Source organism: Coptis chinensis, chromosome 2 (assembly GCF_015680905.1).
Source record: "Coptis chinensis isolate HL-2020 chromosome 2, ASM1568090v1, whole genome shotgun sequence".
Taxonomy (NCBI): domain Eukaryota; kingdom Viridiplantae; phylum Streptophyta; class Magnoliopsida; order Ranunculales; family Ranunculaceae; genus Coptis; species Coptis chinensis.
The window spans coordinates 56,234,570-56,256,255 of record NC_141457.1 but is presented as its reverse complement, the minus strand read 5'-3'; the positions used below and the strand labels follow the sequence as shown (position 1 = coordinate 56,256,255).

Genomic DNA, 21,686 nt, shown 5'->3' with positions numbered 1-21,686 from the left:
TCAGGCAACATATTGTGGGATAAAATTAAAGAACAATTTGAGAATCGAGGATGATGATCTGGGGTTTTCTGAGAGGCACGAACTATGAGAAGTGTTACAAGTCGTTGGCAACTTATAAATAAAGCAGTTACTTTATTTCGTGGATGTTTGAATCAAGCCGAGGATATGAACAGATCAGGAACTAACGAAATGGACATTGTAAGATATATATATATATATATATATATATATATATATATCAATTATTTAGCTAGAATATAATTGATTAAACTCAAACTATTTTTTTTTTCTTTTACAGATGGAGCAAGCAAAAAAGTTGTATGTCACCGTGTCTTGGATAATAAACCCTTCAAATTTGATCATGCGTGGTTTATTTTGAAAGACTACGAAAAATGGGTGCGCCATTCAATTCCAACTACACCTGGTTTCTCTCAAACTAATTTTCATAACGGGTCTCTAGCTCCATTAAACGAACAAGATGGCATGGGGGGAACACCTGATTCTGAAATGCAAAGACCTGGTTCATCAAAAAGACCGGATTGTGGAAGAGACAAATCAAAACAAAAAAAAAAAAAGTTGATAGTCAAAATGAAACTTCTCTCAAAGAATTAACGCGACAATCTCAACGGGCGATGGAGGCCATTGAGGCAGCAACTGACCGTGGGAAAAAATTCTATGAAAGTGAAGCGTTTAATCCTTCAAGGATTAAACTTGCAGAAAAAAAAGAATTCCGTGAGACATTGGCATGGGAAAAGGAGATCATGAGCACAAATACATCGACTATGACACCTCAAGGAAAAGAATGGTACAAAAACGCAAAGAAACAAATTTTGAAAGATCAAACTCTTCGCAATTCACGGACTCCTTCAAGAAATTTGCACTTTGAAGAATACGGAGGAAGCGATTGATTAATTTGATTAAGAATTTTAAATGTTTCGTACGTATTTGATGTATTTTTAATGTATTTCCTTTTAATTTGTTGTTTTTTTTTATTTTCAATAAATGTTTTATTTAAATAATTAATTAAGTTGTTGCAAATCGGAATAAATTTAATCTTAAAATTGAAATTATAACAAAGAGATACAAATAAATCAAAAAAATTTAAAAGGGTAGGATAGAATGGTAATTGTATAAATTAAGTTATTAAAAAAACAAAAAAAAAAAGAATCAATTCTAACCGCCATTGGGAGTGGCGGGTGGAAAATCATAATTGAATTCTGTACGCCATTGTGAGTGGCGTGTAAGTTATTATTTAAATTAATTCACATTCCTACCCGCCACTGGCTACGGCGTGCAACACTAATTTGGATTTTTTTGATTGCCCGCTATTGGCAATGGCGTACAGAGCATACGCTATAACGTTAAAATTCACTGCAAAAATAGAAAAATTTATGAAGATAGCGTTGGCGGTATAACGTTTTAACGTACCATTAGATCACATTTTACGTTAAATTTGATGTTTTGCAGCACCATTGGACTTAGCCTTAAGCAACAGTGGCCATAATTCCCAAGCAAGCACATCCACAAGTCACTAAAACGTAGGCTTTGAAATTTGATTTTCCATTACATACGATCGATATTTATTAGAAATATATCGATATTGAAAACTCCGCCTCATGTAACGGAGGTCTCGAGGAGGACCAACTACTTTTTCATTCATATATTTTCTTCTCCCTCCTCATTTCTCATTCCTCATTTCTCATTTCTCCAACACAATAATAATGCAGGCTTCACTCTCTCTCTCCGCTGCTTCTTCTTCATCATCAACAACAACTAGTTCAATTCTCAAATCGTCAAATCTTCGTTTTTGTGGACTCCGAAGAGAAGCATTGTTTGGCTTGAAATTCAATAATAATAATAATAAGAAAAATGCTACTGTTTTTGTTGTTTCAGCAGCGAGTAATGGGAGCACAGCTAAAGGATTTGATTATGATTTAGTTATAATTGGTGCTGGCGTTGGTGGTCACGGTGCTGCTCTTCATGCTGTTGAGAAGGTACTAGTAATAATAACATCATTTATATATGTTAAAATGGAAAAGTGATGGGAGAGAATGGTTGCAGGGTTTGAAAACTGGTATTATCGAGGGAGATGTGGTGGGTGGAACGTGTGTTAACAGAGGCTGTGTTCCTTCTAAAGCTCTACTTGCAGTGAGTGGTCGGATGCGTGAGTTTCAGAATGAGCACCACTTAAAGTCTTTGGGTTTACAGGTAATACAATATTTCCATTTCCTTTCTGGTAATTGCACAAGGGTATTTAGATATCAAACTTCTTGTGGGATAGGACATGAGTAGACCCTTTGAGACTCTCCCGTAGAGGCAAATGGGTTTTAAGTATCCTCGATTTAACTATTGATCACCAATTGGCTTTAAGTTGGATGCTCATAATGTTTAAAGAGTAACAATATCAATTTTTTGGTCAGACTGATCCTTTCGAGTTATAAATACCTGTGCATATTATTTAACTCTCCTTCTTTTTCTATCTGTTTCATGTAGTGTTATCTCTTTGTTATGCTGCTCTAATTTTATATCACTTCTGATGAAAGGTTTCAGCTGCTGGATATGACAGACAAGGAGTAGCTGATCATGCAAACAACCTTGCTTCAAAAATTCGTAGTAACTTGACCAATTCAATGAAAGCTCTTGGTGTTGACATATTGACAGGTTTTGGCGCAGTTGTGGTAAGTTGTGCATGCTTTTCAGGTGATATGGCTAACACCAATCAATCACCAGTTCACTGTGATAGTCTTATAATCCTTTGTTTTGTAACCTAAGTAGAAGCTAATGTATCTTTCCTGATTATTGTAACTAATGTAAGCTTTTACTGGATCTTCATGAGGTATGTCGTTAGTGAAATTTTCATGTTTGTATTTGTTTTTTCAGGGTCCTCAGAAAGTGAAATATGGAAAAGTTGGCTCTTCAGACAATGTTATAACTGCCAAAAACATTATAATTGCAACTGGGTCTGTCCCTTTTGTTCCCAAGGGTATTGAGGTTGATGGTAAGTACATATTTCTGACAGCTTCAGTACCAAAACAATGTCTCTGATATTCTTAAGATCCAAGTATTAAAATGAATTTTAAGATTTTTTAATGCAACTTTGTAATACAAATGGTATTTCCCTGTCAATTTTCAGAGTTTTGGATATAGCCTAGTGTTACGGAAGCCGTTATAAAATATGCCACTTGTAAATCAGTGTAAACTATATAAAGATGTGGAGATTCTTTTCAAGTTGTCAGAAGCAGTCGGTTATATACTTTGGAAAGTAAAATATGATATGGCATTTAATCTTTTTTCCCCTTTTGATTTTTTTTCACCTTCCTGAATTTGGAGCTAACTTTCAGTGAAGTTTCTGACCGTATAAAGGAGCCTTTTTAATTACAAATAAATGTCCTGTCTCATAAGTCATAAGCAGATGCTTTAAATAACATTCAGAATTAGGAGACAGTTTTCATGACCCAAAGATCCAAAAAGTTGTTAGACAGGTTCTAAGGAAGTGAGCTTAAAATTCATTTTGTAGCTTTCATCGTTTCAGTTTTGAAGATCTTTTTGGTGTCAAGGAAGATACTCTAAATAAAGTTGGTCCATTTTGTTTCTAATATGAATAATTTGAATGAAGATAACAGACAATGACAGTAGTTGAATAGGCAGGATAACAGAATGGTATGTAAAGCACAAATAGTACTAAAGAAAATAACTTTTCTTGTACGAGTTCCTTCGAAAGTTTTTTGATGAACCATCTTTTTGCTGAGGATGGTATGAATCTAGGATACGAATTTTCTTGTGACTGTAAATCCAATATACTAGTCTTCTCACCTAAGATTCTTCAATGGCCTGTAGGAAAGACTGTAATAACAAGTGATCATGCACTGAAGTTGGAGTTTGTTCCTGATTGGATCGCTATTGTAGGCAGCGGTTACATTGGACTAGAGTTCAGTGATGTGTATACAGCTCTTGGGAGTGAGGTAAATAATGTTATCATTGCTACTACGGTTCCATTGCACACAGGACTGTGTATCGGTCAATATCAGCAGTTATCACTTGTGAGTTCTAGTGGCGGGTGAATTTTACTGATAAAAAAAAAAGTTCTAGTGTCGGGTATGTAAAAAAGACATTTTCACCCCCTTGTATTTTCTTCTTCACTTGACTTGCTTAGTCATTTCAAGCTGTCTTTTTTCTCCTGTCTGCATGTCTATAACTTGTGTTACACATAGAGCGTCCTCAAATTTACTTAATTCTTTTTACTCTTAATAGGACGGTGTGTCTGTGTTGACTTTCTTGATTGTGATTATCTAGTGATCGCAATGAGTTAGTATTCTTGTAAACTCGTATGTCCTTGTTGTTTTACTTATGATGGACTCATGCAAAAGTCAGAACTTTCATTTCAAGTGAATGAGGTGTGTATACTGTATAGTATAGACATGTGCGAAGCTTTTATTGCTTGTGGTACAATATTTCAAGTGTACCAAGCACTTTCATCTATAGTAGCCAAACTGTTGGGTTGTACAGGAATTAGTTTAACACACTGGCTCTTCTTCTTTTTTTCTCTTGATAAATAGTTTAACTGTAACACACTGGCTCAGTTCACAAAGTAGGACACTCTTCATGCATTTTAGTCTGGACACGTGAGTTGCTGAAGTGCCAAAGTTGAACTACATTATGAGTTATGACTAGTTTTTGCACTAATGGTCAATCGGCATGGTAAGATTAGCAGGTGTAATATATGGTTAGCTTTAGATGGTAGTGTGTGTCAATTAATCTCCAGATCCAGGATAATTTTGTGAGGTGAAAGTTTTTAAATACTTGGCTAGTTACACATGTTAGAAACAAAATGCTTCTCTTATCTTAATTCCAGTTATCTTCTTCTGGATGTTAAGCTCAGTGCACCATAATGGTGAACAAGCAGTATCTTACTTTCTTGCTTATTGTTCTGTCAGCAATAAACATAAATAGAGCCAGTTCTTGTGTTCCACCAGATTTCTTTGTGCTTCTACTAATGCGTGCACGCATGCAAGATGTTTTTTAGTACTTGCTTCTTCATATTAATTTTTTCTTGCACGAACTGAACCAGTTGAGTATATACAGGTCACATTTATTGAAGCGCTCGATCAACTTATGCCTGGTTTTGATCCTGAGATTGGCAAGTTGGCCCAAAGAATACTCATAAATCCAAGAAAAATTGACTACCATACTGGTGTATTTGCAAGCAAGGTATTCATCAGTTTAACACCACTTCATTAAATATTGTGTATTTGGGTAGCTAAGAAAACAAATTCCATTTCCTTTGGTATTTGTTACAGATCATGCCAGCAAAGGATGGAAAACCTGTCTCTATTGAGCTTATTGATGCAAAGACAAAAGAACTGAAAGATGTTTTGGAGGTAACCTTCAACTGTCTGATATAGGTGTCTTTGGAATCAATTCAACAAAGCTAAGTTATGTAGTCTGTTTATTTTCTCTCAGAGTTATGTTCTAAATAATGAAAAAGAGAGGCATCTGGGGGAAATGAAAGCAGTAAAATGCAATTTGAAACTAGAATTTGGATATATACTATGGTATTGTGGATAACTAAAGATCTAGAAGAACATGAGGACTAGTGTTCTCAAATCTAGAAGAACATGAGGACTAGTGTTCTCAAAAAGGTTCACCTTTGTTAACATTATTAGTCCCACATTGGTAGTTTAAATCCTTGCATAAAGGTATAAGTTTCTTCGGCCGCTACACTCATTCCCAATTGGTTTCGAGTTGAATGCTCTAATGTTTAACATGGTTTCAGAGCAGGATATTTTAGTATTTGGCCTAAACGGTCATGTGGGCTCCGTGCTACAGGCTACAACCAAAGTCCATATGTTAGGCTTAAGTCCAGCTACACGTGAAGGAGCGTGTTGATATCATTATTCCTAGACTGGGAGTTTAAAGCCTTGCATAACAGTATATAACTATATAAGTTCCTGGGGCCACTCCATTCACTGTCAATTGGTTTTTAGGTAGTTGCTCCAAAGTTTGATAATGCTCATTGACGTTGTCCCAGCATAAGTTTTGGCTTTTGGCATCATCCACTGGTATTTGGGCAGGGCACTGCTTGATATCCTTGCCGACCACCCTCATATGGAACAATGACAAAAATGATGATGATGGTCATGATGTACTCCCTTACTGATGGTTCTTGGCCAATTAGTAAACGTTTCAAAACTTGACGTCTACTTATTTTCTGTCATCTTCTTTTGCAATATACAAATTTACAATGTTCTTAGTCTTCTATTATCGTTTAGTTTTATATTAGTTCATATGATGTTACTAGCCAAGTTTTACCCGTTTAACATTTTCTTTTTACGGGTTAAGTATGTCTATTAGCTCAATCGAACGAGAAGTACGTTGCTGGAAGCTAATAATTGAAAATTGTTGTAGGTGGATGCTGCACTTATTGCAACTGGAAGGGCTCCGTTTACCAAAGGGCTTGGTTTGGAGAATGTAAGTATATATGTTTCCAACCAACAACTGGTTTGAATTTTTATGAATCCATTACTGTTCTTATTTATGCTGATAAAAATTAATGAAAAAATGTTTTCGTATATACACAGATAAATGTAGAAACACAACGGGGTTTTATTCCTGTTGATGAGCGAATGCAAGTGATTGACAAGGATGGCAAGCTGGTTTGTGACTAAATTCCTTTAAGACTGTAGAAATCTCAATCTATATTTATTAGTGTTACTGATATTGCGGTTTAATAATTAGGTTCCTCATTTGTACTGCATCGGTGATGCAAATGGGAAAATGATGCTTGCCCATGCGGCTAGCGCACAAGGGATTTCAGGTAAGAAATTTTCTTTTTGTAGCTTCCTATAAAGTTTAGTGACATGTGATATGTCATCTTATTATTGATTTATCTGTTTAACACCTCTGTTGCTCTTCTAAATAGTTGTTGAACAAGTTTCTGGAAAGGATCACGTGCTAAACCACTTGAGCATTCCAGCAGCCTGCTTCACCCATCCTGAAATCAGTATGGTGGGACTGACTGAGGTAACGTTACAGCACAGAAATCCAATCCTCCTGTAATCTTGCATTGCTATTCCTTTCTTGCTGTGTGCTGCACGGCATTATCTTTCTTTTCTTTTTTATTTTCAACTGTAAACTTTACTATATATTGATTCTAAAATAATAATTACAAGATTTTCCAGTCTAAGTAGCAAGTAATTACTTCACACAAACAAACTTCCCCAAATAACCAAGACCTACTCATCTCACAATTCCATCCCAATTACAAATAAAGTCTACAATACATAATGAAACAATGGATTAGCGAAAGCCCAATCAAATAGAATCTCCTTGACTTCTGCTACCAACTTGTGCATTTCTCCTTATTTATGCTCAAAGATCCTCAAATTTATTTCCTTCCATAGTGTCCATATGTACAATAGCATTAGGAAGATGATTCGCTACCCATTTGGCTTTATTTGAAAGTGAAGCCGAAATGGTATTCTTCTCGAAGGCATCCTTGATATTCAGCGGAGGCACCCACGCAATGTTGAATGAGTTGAGGAATAGTGCACAAATTCCAAAAGCAAAGGGACAATTGAGAAGGAGATTAACCCTTATTCTCCTCCATCATTTTGCAAAAGGAACACGTGTTACCAATATCCATACCCCTCTGATTCAAGCCATCAATAGTTTGAATCCTACCCAACTAGGCTCCCCAACAAAAAAAAGTAACTCTAAATGGAGTAGAGTTCTTCCAAATCAACTATGTAGGAAGTTAATGATTCTCTCATTGTCCTCAAGCACCGCTGCACTGCATTATCTATATGTTGCTACTGGTTTTCCATTTTTTCTGTTTTTGGGTCTCTTAGACATGATCCCTCATTGGAATTCCAGAAGTAGACTTACATGATTAATTAGGGGCTGGTGTTTCTGGATATTATCTTCCCATGGCAATCATCCTCAGAAACATTCAGCTCGTGTGAAAATGTGTAACCTTATGAATAGAGTGGGAAAATTTGGACCGTCAAAACCTGAACACAACTTTTGGCAAGGTTAGAAATGTTGGAATGAGCTCATTCTTTCATAGGATGATCGGTTTGGTAGGACATCCTCCCAAAATCATCCTCTAATTCTTTGTCTAGCTCCACTTTTGGAATTCCAGGGAAGGAGAATGTCAACTTTCCCTATGACAATTGGGTGTTTTTTCCATTTTTGGTAAGACGTGTTCATAAGAAAGAAAAAATATTTCTAAAGATATAGCAGAGGAGGGAGGGGGAAAGATATTTTTGGTAAGACGTGTTCATATAGACTTTATGCATCATGTCACCAACATCAAGGGTGACATCTCTTTCACTGATGATATGAGAATAAATAACCTCCCTATGGCATGTGCATGTATATAAGGAAGAAGAAGAAATCTATATGGTTATATAATATTCTAAAGACAATTATGTATTTCATCAACAAGTGGACTATACTTTTCACAGTATAGTAGGATTTTGTTGTTAATGTTCAAGACAACCTCTTGAAGACAATGCATGTTGTTCAGTATGAAAGCATTATTTGAAATATTTCAGTAAATGACAGTATGAATGCAATACTTCTATCGTGGAAGGGAGGGAAGTGTAGGTCTCTCTTATTTCTTCCAGCATATTTTTCAAGCATTGACTTATTCACCAATTTTACAGCCTCAAGCAAGGGAGAAAGCTGAAAAGGAGGGATTTGAAGTTAGTATTGCCAAGACAAGTTTTAAGGCTAACACGAAGGCCCTAGCAGAGAATGAAGGGGAGGGGCTCGCTAAGGTGATTCTATAATTCCTTTTTTTTTTTATGCGTGACTATGTACCATGTGCATAGAGACACGGATTATCATTGTGATGAACATGATTCCCTTCTATACCTATCAAAACTACTTAATTAAATCTTTCTTACTCTTAAGTCCATTGAGTGTATTGTCTCAAGGTTTGGATTTTCAGCAAAGTGTTCCTTTCGTAGCACTCGGAACTTGGGATCTGGAAAGCTCTTTGAAGCTTTGCCAACATTAATAAGTTGATTATACATATGTGTGATTCATGAAATTAGTATATCCTATATTTCCATATACTTCTGGCTGAGGTAACAACAAAGTACGATCCAATTGGTGGCCAAAGGGATTAAATAGGGTTTACAGTAGAGGCAACGGATTATTGGGTTTCAGTATCACTGAAATTACTCGAGGTGAACAGTGATGGTTAGTGATTTATTATAACTCAAGACCAGCAGATAAGTTTGAATTGTGTTTGTTGCATTATATGGGATACACTAATTCTAATTTAAACACGGTCATTACTGGGTGCCACCTACCGGAGGGATCCAGAGAAAAACCCTTAAGTATCGGAAAAATGAAACCCTACCATGGGATAGCCATCATTCTCATGGATCAGAGGTTTCAGCGTTTTCTGACGTTGTATTACTAGTAGCAGAAAGATATCTTGGAATTCACAGATAAGGAATAAAAAGAGCAACCGAAGCTTGATACATTCACCTCTATTTGGAGTCATTTGACCGCTTTTAATGGCGAAGTCTATTGCAGAGTTCCTTTTTTCCGTTTTGTCCTTTACACTTGTCCTTGCCATTTGCCTATATGTTATTTTTGGTGTTAAGGGATGCAGAATCAGTTTGCAAAGTGATTGCCATTGTTCACTCTTGATCTGTTAACAGGTCTTCACTGTTTACACATTTGCTTTAGTAAATCATGTTTCAGTTGTATCTTGAAATATCTAAAACCATCTAATAAATTTTGGTAAGAAAAGGGGTTGGGGGGAGAGACGGATTGCACCTCTCATCTTTATAGTGAACTTAGGAAAAAGAAAGCGAATAGAAAAAGAGAAGAGGAAGTAGAAGAGAAAATAAGGAGAGTGCAAGGGTTGGCTGCCCATTGTTAACACAGTGGTATTATTTGCACCGCATTGCTTAATCCGTGACATTGCACCCTATGGATTAGCAGAGCCACATATGCCAAATTATTAAATGCTACATATGTTTAACTGGGAAATTTTCAAACTCATCATTTTCCCTATAAATGCTAAATGTTTGTCATGTAATTGCATGCAGTTAATATATAGACCCGACACTGGGGAGATTCTCGGAGTCCATATCTTCGGGTTGCATGCTGCAGACCTCATTCATGAAGCGTCCAATGCAATTGCTTTGGGTACCCGTATTCAGGTAATACTTGCATCCCAACAATTTTTCAGCACAAGACTAATGCTGGTTCCAAACACATCTTTCTGCTCTCAGTGGAAAAGGGTTACTTGAAAATTGTAACAGTGTAACACAAAGACCCAAATTGATCCATCTCAGTTCGTATTAAAACCTATTCAAAAGTTGCAGGGTTCTTTTAAACTAAGGGTGTATTACATATTAGTTGTTCAATATTTTCATGAGAATTTCTTTGTTTTGGGTGTCTGTTTTTGACGTGCCTAGAGGCATGATAATATTCCTTCACCTCTGATGTTAGTTAATGTGTTTTAAGAAGTGCTACAATGTATTAACTGTTTTTTGTCCAAATATATAGGTAGTCTATCCAAGCATTTAAAAAAAATGATCTGTTTATTTACTCCCATCTTCATGCCCTATATTGCAGGAAATAAAATTAGCAGTTCATGCACATCCCACGTTATCTGAAGTGCTCGATGAACTATTTAAATCGGCCAAGGTATTTTCTTCTTTGAATTGTTATTACCTCACGTAAGTCTGATTTTGTCACTTCCCGTGAAACAACTATAAATTTCAAAAGAGAAAAACTACATTGTACTTTCGTAAAACTAGTTGCTTTCTTTTTCCTGCCTTTTGCTCTGTTTTATTTTGAATTTTGCATTTGGATACATAGAACTGATATCTATTTGAGAACAATACTTGAATTTTCCCATCATAATTTTTCTTTTTCCATGGGGCAGGTTAGTGAAACTATTCCTAGTCCAGTCAGTGAACCAATTGCAGTCTAAGCTTCTAGATATTTGGCATTATTTATAGAGAAATATGGTTGTAATAGGGGGTTCTGGAAGCTGTACATCTTCTGTTAGTAAAAGAGATCGACAAAAGATGGACACGGTGATGGGGCTCCTCATAAGTTTTACCAATGCTTTCATAAGAATACTGAAGGTGATTATAGAAATTTTTCTGAAAAGTTGTGTTTGAACTTTGAATCCTTCCGATCTTCATCAGTATCTTCTTTACTCATTTTTTGAAACTCTCATTTTGGTCCATTCAATCAACACTTGCTGATTATATCAAGTGATTTTACCATAAATCCCACTTGATCTGTCCACCTGCTAGGATAAAGAGAATTAGCTCCCAATTGAATTAGATCTTTTGTTCTTGAATTCTCGGTATGGTAGGACTTTAAGTTCAACACGGAAAATGAAAAGATGGTTGGTGCAACAGCTACAAAAATAGGATAAGTTTTATCCAAAAATTAACCAAGGAAACAAGGGAGAGTTTTTAAAAACAATCCTGCTGGTCTCATTAAACATAAAATGGGACATTTCTTAACCATTTATTAGGCACAGAATGACTGAACTTGCCCATTGCCTTATACTAGAACCAAGAGGGCATTCTTATTACGAAATTGAATTGTGATGCCAAAGATGTCGCACAATCAAATTGTTTTGTCCGCCACGTTGCATAATTTTCACCCATTAAGAAGTTCATTACGAGGTGAGAATATTTAGCCATCACTGGTTCGTTGCACCAATAGTCTTCGTTCTTTGAACAAGTCCGGATCTATTTCAGTATTCCTTGTCCAGACTTCATAGGAAACCAGCAAGAACATGTAAAGTTCGTTAGGTGTAGGCACTTTCCAGAGATGGAATCTTCTAGTTCTTCCTATTTTACCCGGAAGGCCGAAACCGATTGATCTAGCAAATAAACTGATACTAGAGTTCCAGACTTTAGATGCATGAGTTATTTCCCGTAAGAGATGGGTAAGTATCTTGTTAAGATTGAGAAACAAAGAGGGTTAGATTGAGAACAATTGGCTGGGCGACCTGGTGTGGCAAATAAGCCTACTGAAGTGTTCCATTTATGTTTTGCATACTCTTTTTTTTGCTGTAGAATCGACACTTCAGGCTGAAGCATGTGGCCAGATGGGTCCTTTTCCCCCAACTAACTGGTGAGATTGATTGGGTTATCATAGTTGAAATTCACAGCCATTCCATCCCAAATTCTAAGTTGGCTTCATGCACGGGTTTTACAAGCTCTACCGCCCCAAACTCAGTAATGACTAATGAGTTAGCAGGAAACAGGTTTCTCAATTAACTGTACCAAAAAGTTAAAATAAATACGCTACTGTTGGACTTGCCCAGACAACCCATCCTGCTTTTGAGAGAAGTTTTCCGAGCCTACTTTTAAAATCTTTTTCCGCAATGTTTTCAAGCTCTTCTAGTTGGACTCCCTGTGAAAATCGCCACTTCAAGATACCCGTAGTTGGCTATTAATTGCAACACCGTGTCAACTACCCCAAACCCAAACAAAAAGTGAATTGTAATTTAAACAACAATCACGGCAACAGAAACAGAACAGAAAACTGAGTACGCAACACAACACAATTAAGACTTTTGGGTGATGATACCAGAGGTCTGGGGCTCGAACCCGCCAGCATCAAAGAGTTGCTATCTCATTTAAAACTGGCTTGCCAATAAAAAAAAAACACAATTAGAAATGACACATTTACAAATAGCTACAAATTGGCTACACCCAGTAACAGTATAATACTTCCAAACAGGACAACTTCGCTTGATCTTGTTATGGAAAATTCTATTTGAGCTCAAGACTATTTGGACTCTAAACGGAACAAAACTGAAACAAGACTTATCTATGAAACCAAACTGCAGAGCCCTAATTCACAAAATAAAAATAAGTGAATATACTTCACAGAAGAAAAAATTATGCATCTGGTAAGGAAAATTGTGCCTCCACACATGAAAGACACGGTAATCAGAAACATAATTGCCAAAAAGGTTGCAGCATACATGTTGAAGTGAACTAGTTCCATCTAGATCAACAAGCCTACAGCTAATAAAAGGTTCTCAGATATTTCTCACAACCAACGGGCTACACAAAAGGTTTTTGTTAATAGCAGACTAGAGAGTCAAACCAACTACTACCAAAACGGATTTTCAATTTGGTTTTAGATCCCATTCTCACGAACTTGAAATGCCATTCCCTACCATAATTTTTTCCTCGCTCTCTTCATCAGCTAATGCCTTCCAATTCCTAAAGAAAACTTGAGAAAACTCAAGGCTTTCATTCAGTTTGTGTTAACAGCAGAACTTAAGAGTAACGACTGATTTTTTTAACTCCAAACTTGAGCCTAAACTACTCACTATTCAACACTAACTGTGGGGTCTTGTCAGTAACAGCAGACAAGCACACCTAGGCTATAACCTTACCACTTGCGCAGTCGCATCCAGGCTCGTGACTAAGAGCTCCTTCTGTTGAATAGGCACATGCAAGTCCCAAGCTTTTTCCAGTGCTAGCCAGTGAAGGCACCTGCAACTTAATCTGCATATATCAGCAGCGATTGCAGAGATCTCCTAATTGTCTAAGGTCAAAGGAGATGTTCATAAGTATCAGAACCACACGAGGCAATTTTTCCACACTCGGTTCTTTAAAAGCCCTAATACTAGAGATAGCCCAAAAACTTATCAATCTAAGTAACATGACTAAGAAACTACTTATTCAAAAAAAAAAAATAATAAATACCTACAATAAACAAGTCAAGGGTCTCAACCTAACTTCAAAACCAATTATGAAGTCCAACTACTAGTTTCCTTACGGAATGGGCTACACAAAAGGTTTGTCTTAAAAGAGTTCACCAGCAGCTTTCTGGTTATGATTTTAGATTCATATCCATGAACCTCTGTCCATTTCCCATCAAAAAATACCATTGCTCTCTTCATTTGCTAATGACCTCAATTCTTCAAGCATTCGGCAATCATTATATCCGCTAAAGTTTTCCTCCACATTACACTCGTGCCTAAACAACTCACTGTCGAACTTCTCATTTGGAAGTCCCACGCCAGCAATAGAAATAAAAAAAACATGCACCTAGACTATAAGATTTACCCGTGTCACTAAGGGAGCCTTACGTTAAAAGACTCAGACTAGTACCAATCTTGTCCTCACCGATATAAAGCATATGCACCTTAAACTACATATAGGATGCAGCCATTGCAGAGGTCAGCTAATTGTCTAAAGTCTAGAGATTCGTTTCTAAGCATCACAACGACGCGCAGCAATTTTGCGAAACAATCAGATCTTTATATGCCCCCATACTAGAGATGACCACGCAATTTATCAATCTATGAAACATGACTAACAAACTAATTATTCTCAAAAACTACGTCCAACAAAATCAAGAGTCCCAACCCACTTAACAGAGGAAAAAAATAAAATTCTAGTAGTACAACATTTACACACAAACACACATCGAAACATGTTTTCAAGCATGCTAAACAGTTATCATAGATTAAAACCATCATAGTATTCACACAAGACATGAAAACATATGATTCAACCATTAATCATCTTTAAAACATCAGCACATAGGATACCATCACTATTTATCTTCAAGAAAACAAAATGGACCTATTGTCTCAAAACCCATACAATATCTTTCTAAAACAATAATAACCAGAGTAATCAAAAGTACTACTTAAAGCTCCAATCTCTTACATTGAAATTTTACTCTTCCTCAGTCCCAGTTTCAGCAGTCTTGTTGTTATGCTTCCTTGCATACCTCAAAAACTTCCCCAACAGCAAACAAACATTTAAATGAACAAATATAGAAGAAGAAGTTCGGATTCAACAACTTATAAACTAGAGTTTTAATCAGTGTTTACCTGGAAAAAATGGAGGCCGTCTCTTTTCGCTGCTAAAATTACCGACTTGTTCTTATGTAAAGCCCATTGGGCTTCTCTCGGTTCGAATCCCATACCCACTTTTCTCTTCTTTCTTCTCTTGCTAGTTTGTTTAGGTTAATTAGTTAATTACATTCTTTCAATAAAATAGTTTTTAATCTCTCACACTAGTCTTTTACTCTTCTAGTCTTGACAGTATTGACACCTCACATTATGGGATTGGCACCCCTTTGATAAATTCTAATATATTGGCACTCCTCTATTAATCACATAAAAAAATACTTATGACAAAAAAATTGTCCTGAGATCGCACAATCTACAGCATCGGATTACCGCGAGATCTCATATACCACTAAAGGTTGTTGCAGTGAGTCTTTTATTGTTTTTTTTTTTAATAGCCATCGTAAAATAAATTAGTTACTACGAGATGATTGTGTTCACTAAAATGGAGTATTTGTTTGCGTTAATTATCAAAAAAATTATTCATTAATTTGATCAAAAAAATTTCTTATAGCATATGAAAATATTTATCACGAAATAGCAAAATTATACATCAATTATATAATTTTTTTTTCCATAGTTTTGGTGTTATTATTGGAGAGTATAAATAAGCTTTAAAGAATAAAATGAGATATTCATATACGTAAAATTTGAAGTAAAAAAAAAAAAACAAATAACACAAAAGGATATGGGATCTCGCATCAACCCATGGCGTACAAATATTGGGAATGTGGGGGTGTAAAAGGCCAAGTGGGTGCCAGTCACATGACAAAGTGGGGTGTCAATAATCTTATATATATGGTTTTGACTTTTGACCAAACTTCCATCGATATTCTGACTCCATCCCATATTTCCATGTCGAAACCCAGTAGTCAAGAATATGGATGGGCCAAAACACAGGCCATGTACGTCATTACAGCATCTTATAACCGTAAGATTGAAATCAACGGCTAGAACAACATTCAATGACGATAACATCACCAACCAACACCCGCCACGTGTCCACCAATATCCATCAAAACTCAAAGCTAAACATTTCCAAAATCGAGCTTGACATTATAAATACCAAAAAAAATAAATAATAATAATAATAAAAAAAAATAAAAAAAAAGATGTTTGTTGTGGATTGGTTTTACGGGGTACTAGCGTCATTAGGATTATGGCAAAAAGAAGCGAAGATCTTGTTTTTAGGACTTGATAATGCTGGAAAGACAACTTTGCTTCACATGTTGAAAGACGAGGTTTGTTTTTTTTTTTAATTTCTCTAATATATATATGTTGAATTAATTAATTAATTAATATTGTTTTATATGTTTAGAGATTAGTACAGCATCAGCCTACACAGTATCCGACATCGGAAGAATTGAGTATTGGGAAAATTAAGTTTAAGGCTTTTGATTTGGGTGGTCATCAGATTGCTAGACGTGTCTGGAAAGATTACTATGCCAAGGTATATATAAATTATTATTGTGTCATAGTTTCGTTTTACCCACATTCTTCAACGGAGGTTTTAGTGGGCCAGATCGAGTTATCTCATCACTTATAATGTGTTCTGCTTTTCTACCATTGAATTTGTTTTGATTATATTATCCGTTAGTGTACTTGTATGTTGCCATATTTATCTCCTTCAGGTACTATTGGGGTCTATGGTGTTCCTTGTCTATATTTCTTTCTTAGTTGTATGGATTTTGCGTGCTTTTCACACTTACTTTACGATGGAGGAAGAAGAACTTTGTGTTGCCGTTAGGTTTGTGTAAATAATGGGTGGTATTTCAGGATTGGGAACACTATCTTGTTGTTAGGTTAATTAGGAAAATGAAAGAATAAAAGTATTTTGTTTAGTTTGTTTGGTATTTTGTAAATGTGGATGGTAAGGTTTGGGAGGAGTGAAAGAGATGCACAATTTGGGAGCTAGATCGGGCCTTCTTGCTGGGAGGCTTGTAGTGTCATGAGCTCTTAAGTTTACCTGTTGGGCTGTATATGTTTTTTTATTCAGGTTCCTCTTGTTAATTTGATTCTATATCTTTTGTAGGGATATCTAATCCTACAACAACTTCTTTGATTTCATTATCTAGTTTTTTACTGATAATATATTAATATCTAAGTTACATTGACACGGACATGTGTGTCCGTTTCCGACACGGCGAAATATAAAAAATTGAGGTATATTACATACAATATGAGTGTGGTTGTTAAAATTTTACTAATGGAAAGGAAAGGAGATAAAAAGAGTGGTCCACTATGGAAAGGAAAGGAATGAAATGGAATGGAAATAGTTTCAAAATAGTGTCTGTTTGGTAAACTGTGGAAAGGAAAGTAAAATTGGGGAAAAGAATAATCCTGTTTGTTATGCAAAAGCTGTGGAAAGGAAATTAAAATTGGGGAAAAGAATAATCCTGTTTGTTATGCAAAAGCTGTGGAAAGGAAAGGAAAGTCCGAAACAGAATATTTCATCCATATTATTTATCATTTTTCTCCAAGCTCATAGTTTTTGGGAAAAAAATAAAAAATAAAAATTGGCATGACCTTTGTAACGCTTTTATAATTACATGTCATGCCACATTTTTAAAATAATAATCAAACGGGCATCGTATAGTAAAGGAAAATACTCATCAATCGGTTCAACATATATATAGTCAAGAATAAAATTATGGTTAACCACACTCTATTGAAACAATCCTAGCTTTCTCTATATAAGTTGGATTGATACAAATCCAAATGGGTGAGAAACTACACTCCAAGCTCTACAATGTTTCTTCACACTCAAAATCTTGAATCCGACTTAGAAATTTACTTAACCTAACTGTAAACACAGAACTTCGTCAGAAAAATTCTGGCTGACCTCTCTGTACTAAAACAGTCGTAACTTTTTTTGCATAACTTGGATTAGTACAGGTCAATTGGGTATGAAACTACACTAGATTATCTACAACTAACATTCAAACCATGAAAGCAGGTTCCCAACAGAAAATGCACAGAATGCCACCAAACACAGAACATCGTCAGATAAATCCTTTTTGTACTAGAACAGTCGTAACTTACTGTGCAGACATAAACGGTGACTAATACTACCAAGGATTTATACCATGATTAATAGATTATAAACTGTTTTAAGATTAAGCACGAATAAAATATTAAGAATAACAAATATAATATTAACTAACATGAAAATGTATGCGATATCGACATGATATAACATAATTCACAATAAACGAAAGTAAAACGAGATAATATATGACAACGTAAGGAAGTAACTAAAAAAGTTGAGGTACCATAATACAAGAAGTTGACTATACAGTTCCTATAACTCATACCAGAATAAAGTTAAGGACATTCTTACAGCAAAGTGAAACAGAAAACAATATGGCAGATAGACTGTGTTAACATAAGACGATAAGAACTATGATATCACACTAATCTCCCATTATACTATTGTGATTTTTCTAATTGGACTACAAGAAAAAAAAAATTGATATAAGGGGTTCATGCATCTAAACTAGCTTACCAGCCATTAGTCTAATTGTTCTAACCACCAAAAATTCACAAGAACGGCTAGTGCATTGAATGAAATTGATTGCTTGCTTTTTAATAGTATGCAATGTGGTGGCATATTTATATTACTAACCAACAGTAATCAATGTCCTCATTGTCTGTAAAGCCCTAGAAACTCATACAACTATAGTTAGTCAGAAAAAGGCATGTTCCCATTATACGAGGAATGACGTCGCTTAATTGATAGAATTAGGAAATATATCTCAAATTCTTAGTTACTAGTCCTGAATTCTACATTTGATAATTCGAAAAAATTTATTTTTTGAAGAGAAAAAAAAAATACAAATCCAAAAACCAAAAAAAAAAAAGTATAACAAATGATTGATCGATACCTTGTAGCGCTAAAAAACTTGTCTTGTGAAGAGAAACAAGCACAGACCAGAGAATAGAGGAGTGAAGAAGAGGACGTAGCTTTGGAGATGGGCGTTGCTCTCTCTCTCAACTCTTTTTTTTTTCCTTTTCCTTTCCGCGAATTTTTATGGGGTATGGCACGGACTCAAAATTGTTTCCATTTCTGTGGTTCTGTTTCCATACGGAAAAGTCTTTTCCTTTCCATCGTGCAAACAAACACCCAAAAAACTAAAGAAAAGGTGGACCAGTGCTCTTTTCCTTTCCTTTCCATAGTCTTTCCGTCAAAACAAACAGGCCCTTATGTGTCCGTGTGTGTCCGACGACACGGACATGTGGATACATATCCGACACAGATTATTTTTGAAATATGGTGTGTCCATGTAACATAGATTAATATGTATACTTGTGATCAACCTGGGCTACGCGATTGGATTCTTTCCGCACGCATTGGCACGCCCACACTTGGCTAAGCCCAGTAATAACCTTACTGTAACTTCCTTGTCGAAAGAGGACTGTATATTGAACATGTCTTGACCTAAGATAATTCGAAAAGTTGAGAACAACATTTTTTATCTATGTTCATTCTGGATGGATGAAGAACCATTAGTAACTGGTATGTGATTCTTTGATGCAGGTGGATGCTGTGGTGTATCTAGTTGATGCTTTTGACAAGGAACGGTTTGCAGAATCAAAGAAGGAATTGGATGCTCTCCTTTCTGATGAGTCCCTAGCCACAGTCCCTTTCCTTTTACTGGGAAACAAGATTGACATACCTTATGCAGCCTCAGAAGACGAACTACGTTATCACTTGGGTCTTACCCACTTCACCACAGGCAAAGGGAAGGTGCTCCTTGCTAACTCTAATGTTCGTCCACTTGAGGTGTTCATGTGCAGCATTGTCCGTAAGATGGGCTACGGTGAGGGATTCAAGTGGCTCTCTCAATATATCAAGTAGAGAAGACGATTGATGTGCCTTGGACTACCAAAGTGGTACTTCCTTGCCATCCTGCAGCATTATCTCTGATGACTTTGAATTGTGTTGTTTATTTAGAAATGGTTGGAGGTCGTGTTAATGATTACTGCTGTGTAAAGTAAATGCTTAGTAGACTCGCATGGTTTTGTAGCTTTTTCGTTTTTGATAACAGCTTTATCTTTCTTTTTCATGGAAGCATTTAGGTGATTGTTTTTTCAGTTTTATGGATTCTCAGGATTGAAAGACAATAATGCAATTGAAGTAGGCAGTTTTCCTAGGTTTTCTAGCCTTTGAGAGTGAATTCTTTTGCAAATTAATTTGCAGGCTAACTCTGTTCATAGTGCAATTGAATGAGAGTGAATTCTTTTGCAAATTAATTTGCAGGCTAACTCTGTTCATAGTGCAATTGAATGTAGTGTCAGCTGTTGAGGGTAAATAGTCTGATGACAGATAATGGCTTACTGTGGCCATAGATAGGACACAGGCAAAGCGCTTGCGCAACTGATCAACAAGGAATCAACTAGTGTAAAACACGTTTTTTTTTGTTTTAATATATATAATTTTATTGCCCAAACTGGCCAGACCAACGAATCATTTCATACTCTAAGGCCGAGTCCAATGGCATTGTATCCCCACAGAGGTGGAGTGAAAACAGGCGGAAATCACTCTCTTTCTAGATATTTGAGGAATAGAGAGTACAAACCGGCCGCTTGGTTTGGCTCAATTTGCAAACATCCAAATCACGCCACTTTGAGTGGAGCAGAAAAGAAATTGTTACTCAAACCACATGTAGTATGGTCCAAACCATTCTCAAAACACTGTTTTTTCCAGTACCGTTGGACTCAGCCTAAAGAACCGGTCAGAAATTTAAAAGGACGGCTTATAAGACCAAATCCACCATTTAGAAAGTTCCAGAGTCCACCATCCTCCATTTCACATACACCTCCAGATATTATAAATATACAACTGACAATGTATTTATTCAAGTCACAGTTTCACACTTTACTTTCATGAGAGTCACCTATATCTCCCTCTATTTCTAGTCTATCTGCTTTTCAGTTTGCCAGCATACCTTCCTTCAGGTATGGGAAATTACATCTCAAACAGGAAGTTGAACCCCGGTGGGAAGGTCATCCTTTCGGACAGCAGAGTTCATGAGTTCAACGAACCGGTAACTGCTGCTGAACTCATGTTAGAGCATCCACAGCAAGTTGTCGTCGAGTTTAAATCACTTTTCGCAGGAGAGAAGCCAATACCGTTACCTGCAGATAAGAAACTGGATACGGAGAAAATCTATGTTATGCTACATATGAAGCGAGGGAAAGTGGCTCCTCTGTCAACTGATGAAGCACATAGAATTCTCTTGCAGGTGAAGCCACCTCAGTTAAGGCCTGGTTCTTTTTCGTCATTGGCAAAAGTTCTCCATTTGTTTCCTTGGAAGTCTCGAGTTAGTATTGGACACAAAGAAGTCTTGCCTAGCTATGGTTTAGCAAGAAAGGAAGTTGCGAATGATGAAAAGCTGGAATTGCTGCAGGAAGTTTTCCATGAGAGGTCAGAGTTCCTAAGTAAGCAGTTTTCAGGCAAGGGGTGGAAGCCCAATTTAGATACCATTAAGGAGAAGAGAATCGAGAAGGTCCCTCATTCGCTGTTTTAGACTGAAAAAGTTGCCATTGATCAATTGGGTCAGAACATGCTGTTCCCGGCTCCCAGATGAATGCACTTTTTTTAAATGCTGTACGTAGTAGGTGATGTAAAATAGTCATTTGTTATCCCTACAAGTTTTGAACATAAATGTTTCTATTTTCTGCAAAGGTATAAAAGGGAGAACTTGAGTTGTAGAATAGAAGATATTAGATATTTGCATAAAGCATCCAACACCATGATAACAAATTTCCCAGCAACATGAATAATATCTGCTGGGGTTAAAAATCC

The 21,686-nt window shown here is 36.2% G+C and overlaps 3 protein-coding genes and 1 long non-coding RNA gene across 5 annotated transcripts; 3 read left to right on the top strand and 1 right to left on the bottom strand.

Moving 5' to 3' along the window:
* The first annotated feature begins 1,554 nt into the window (after window positions 1-1,554).
* LOC147516736 (dihydrolipoyl dehydrogenase 2, chloroplastic-like) lies at window positions 1,555-11,198 on the top strand. Of its 2 annotated transcripts, XM_086589204.1 has the most exons (16): window positions 1,563-1,994; window positions 2,062-2,208; window positions 2,544-2,678; window positions 2,881-2,998; window positions 3,838-3,962; window positions 5,083-5,208; window positions 5,298-5,378; window positions 6,406-6,468; window positions 6,579-6,653; window positions 6,736-6,814; window positions 6,920-7,020; window positions 8,667-8,780; window positions 10,071-10,184; window positions 10,603-10,674; window positions 10,916-10,967; window positions 11,037-11,164. In XM_086589204.1, the coding sequence occupies exons 1-15, from the start codon at window positions 1,722-1,724 to the stop codon at window positions 10,961-10,963; spliced, it is 1,671 nt and encodes a 556-aa protein (XP_086445330.1). In that variant the 5' UTR covers window positions 1,563-1,721; the 3' UTR covers window positions 10,964-10,967; window positions 11,037-11,164. The 2 variants fall into 2 exon arrangements, with proteins under 2 accessions (XP_086445329.1, XP_086445330.1); XM_086589203.1 differs by having other exon boundaries at window positions 1,555-1,994; window positions 10,916-11,198.
* Window positions 11,199-12,248: 1,050 nt separating this feature from the next.
* Window positions 12,249-14,997, bottom strand: LOC147516735 (uncharacterized). Its single transcript, XR_015211131.1, has 4 exons — window positions 14,861-14,997; window positions 14,694-14,765; window positions 13,409-13,508; window positions 12,249-12,643 (listed from the first exon to the last, which is right to left on the bottom strand). It is a non-coding gene; the product is annotated as an uncharacterized LOC147516735 (long non-coding RNA).
* Window positions 14,998-15,883: 886 nt separating this feature from the next.
* LOC147516734 (small COPII coat GTPase SAR1A-like) lies at window positions 15,884-20,031 on the top strand. The gene is made up of 3 exons (XM_086589205.1): window positions 15,884-16,119; window positions 16,197-16,328; window positions 19,416-20,031. The coding sequence occupies exons 1-3, from the start codon at window positions 15,991-15,993 to the stop codon at window positions 19,734-19,736; spliced, it is 582 nt and encodes a 193-aa protein (XP_086445331.1). The 5' UTR covers window positions 15,884-15,990; the 3' UTR covers window positions 19,737-20,031.
* Window positions 20,032-20,713: 682 nt separating this feature from the next.
* LOC147516733 (uncharacterized) lies at window positions 20,714-21,595 on the top strand. Its single transcript, XM_086589206.1, has one exon. It carries the CDS (start codon window positions 20,839-20,841, stop codon window positions 21,406-21,408), a length of 570 nt encoding a protein of 189 aa, XP_086445332.1. The 5' UTR covers window positions 20,714-20,838; the 3' UTR covers window positions 21,409-21,595.
* The last annotated feature ends 91 nt before the right edge of the window (window positions 21,596-21,686 follow it).

Bases quoted from the DNA above. Each gene is read 5' to 3' on its own strand.
- LOC147516736 (XM_086589203.1), top strand. From the start codon at position 1,722: ATGCAGGCTTCACTCTCTCTCTCCGCTGCTTCTTCTTCATCATCAACA. The intron at 2,209-2,543 runs GTAATACAATAT...TTCTGATGAAAG, and splicing joins TAAAGTCTTTGGGTTTACAG to GTTTCAGCTGCTGGATATGA. The intron at 8,781-10,070 runs GTGATTCTATAA...AATTGCATGCAG, and splicing joins AAGGGGAGGGGCTCGCTAAG to TTAATATATAGACCCGACAC.
- LOC147516734 (XM_086589205.1), top strand. From the start codon at position 15,991: ATGTTTGTTGTGGATTGGTTTTACGGGGTACTAGCGTCATTAGGATTA. The intron at 16,120-16,196 runs GTTTGTTTTTTT...TTATATGTTTAG, and splicing joins TTCACATGTTGAAAGACGAG to AGATTAGTACAGCATCAGCC. The intron at 16,329-19,415 runs GTATATATAAAT...TCTTTGATGCAG, and splicing joins GGAAAGATTACTATGCCAAG to GTGGATGCTGTGGTGTATCT.
- LOC147516733 (XM_086589206.1), top strand. From the start codon at position 20,839: ATGGGAAATTACATCTCAAACAGGAAGTTGAACCCCGGTGGGAAGGTC.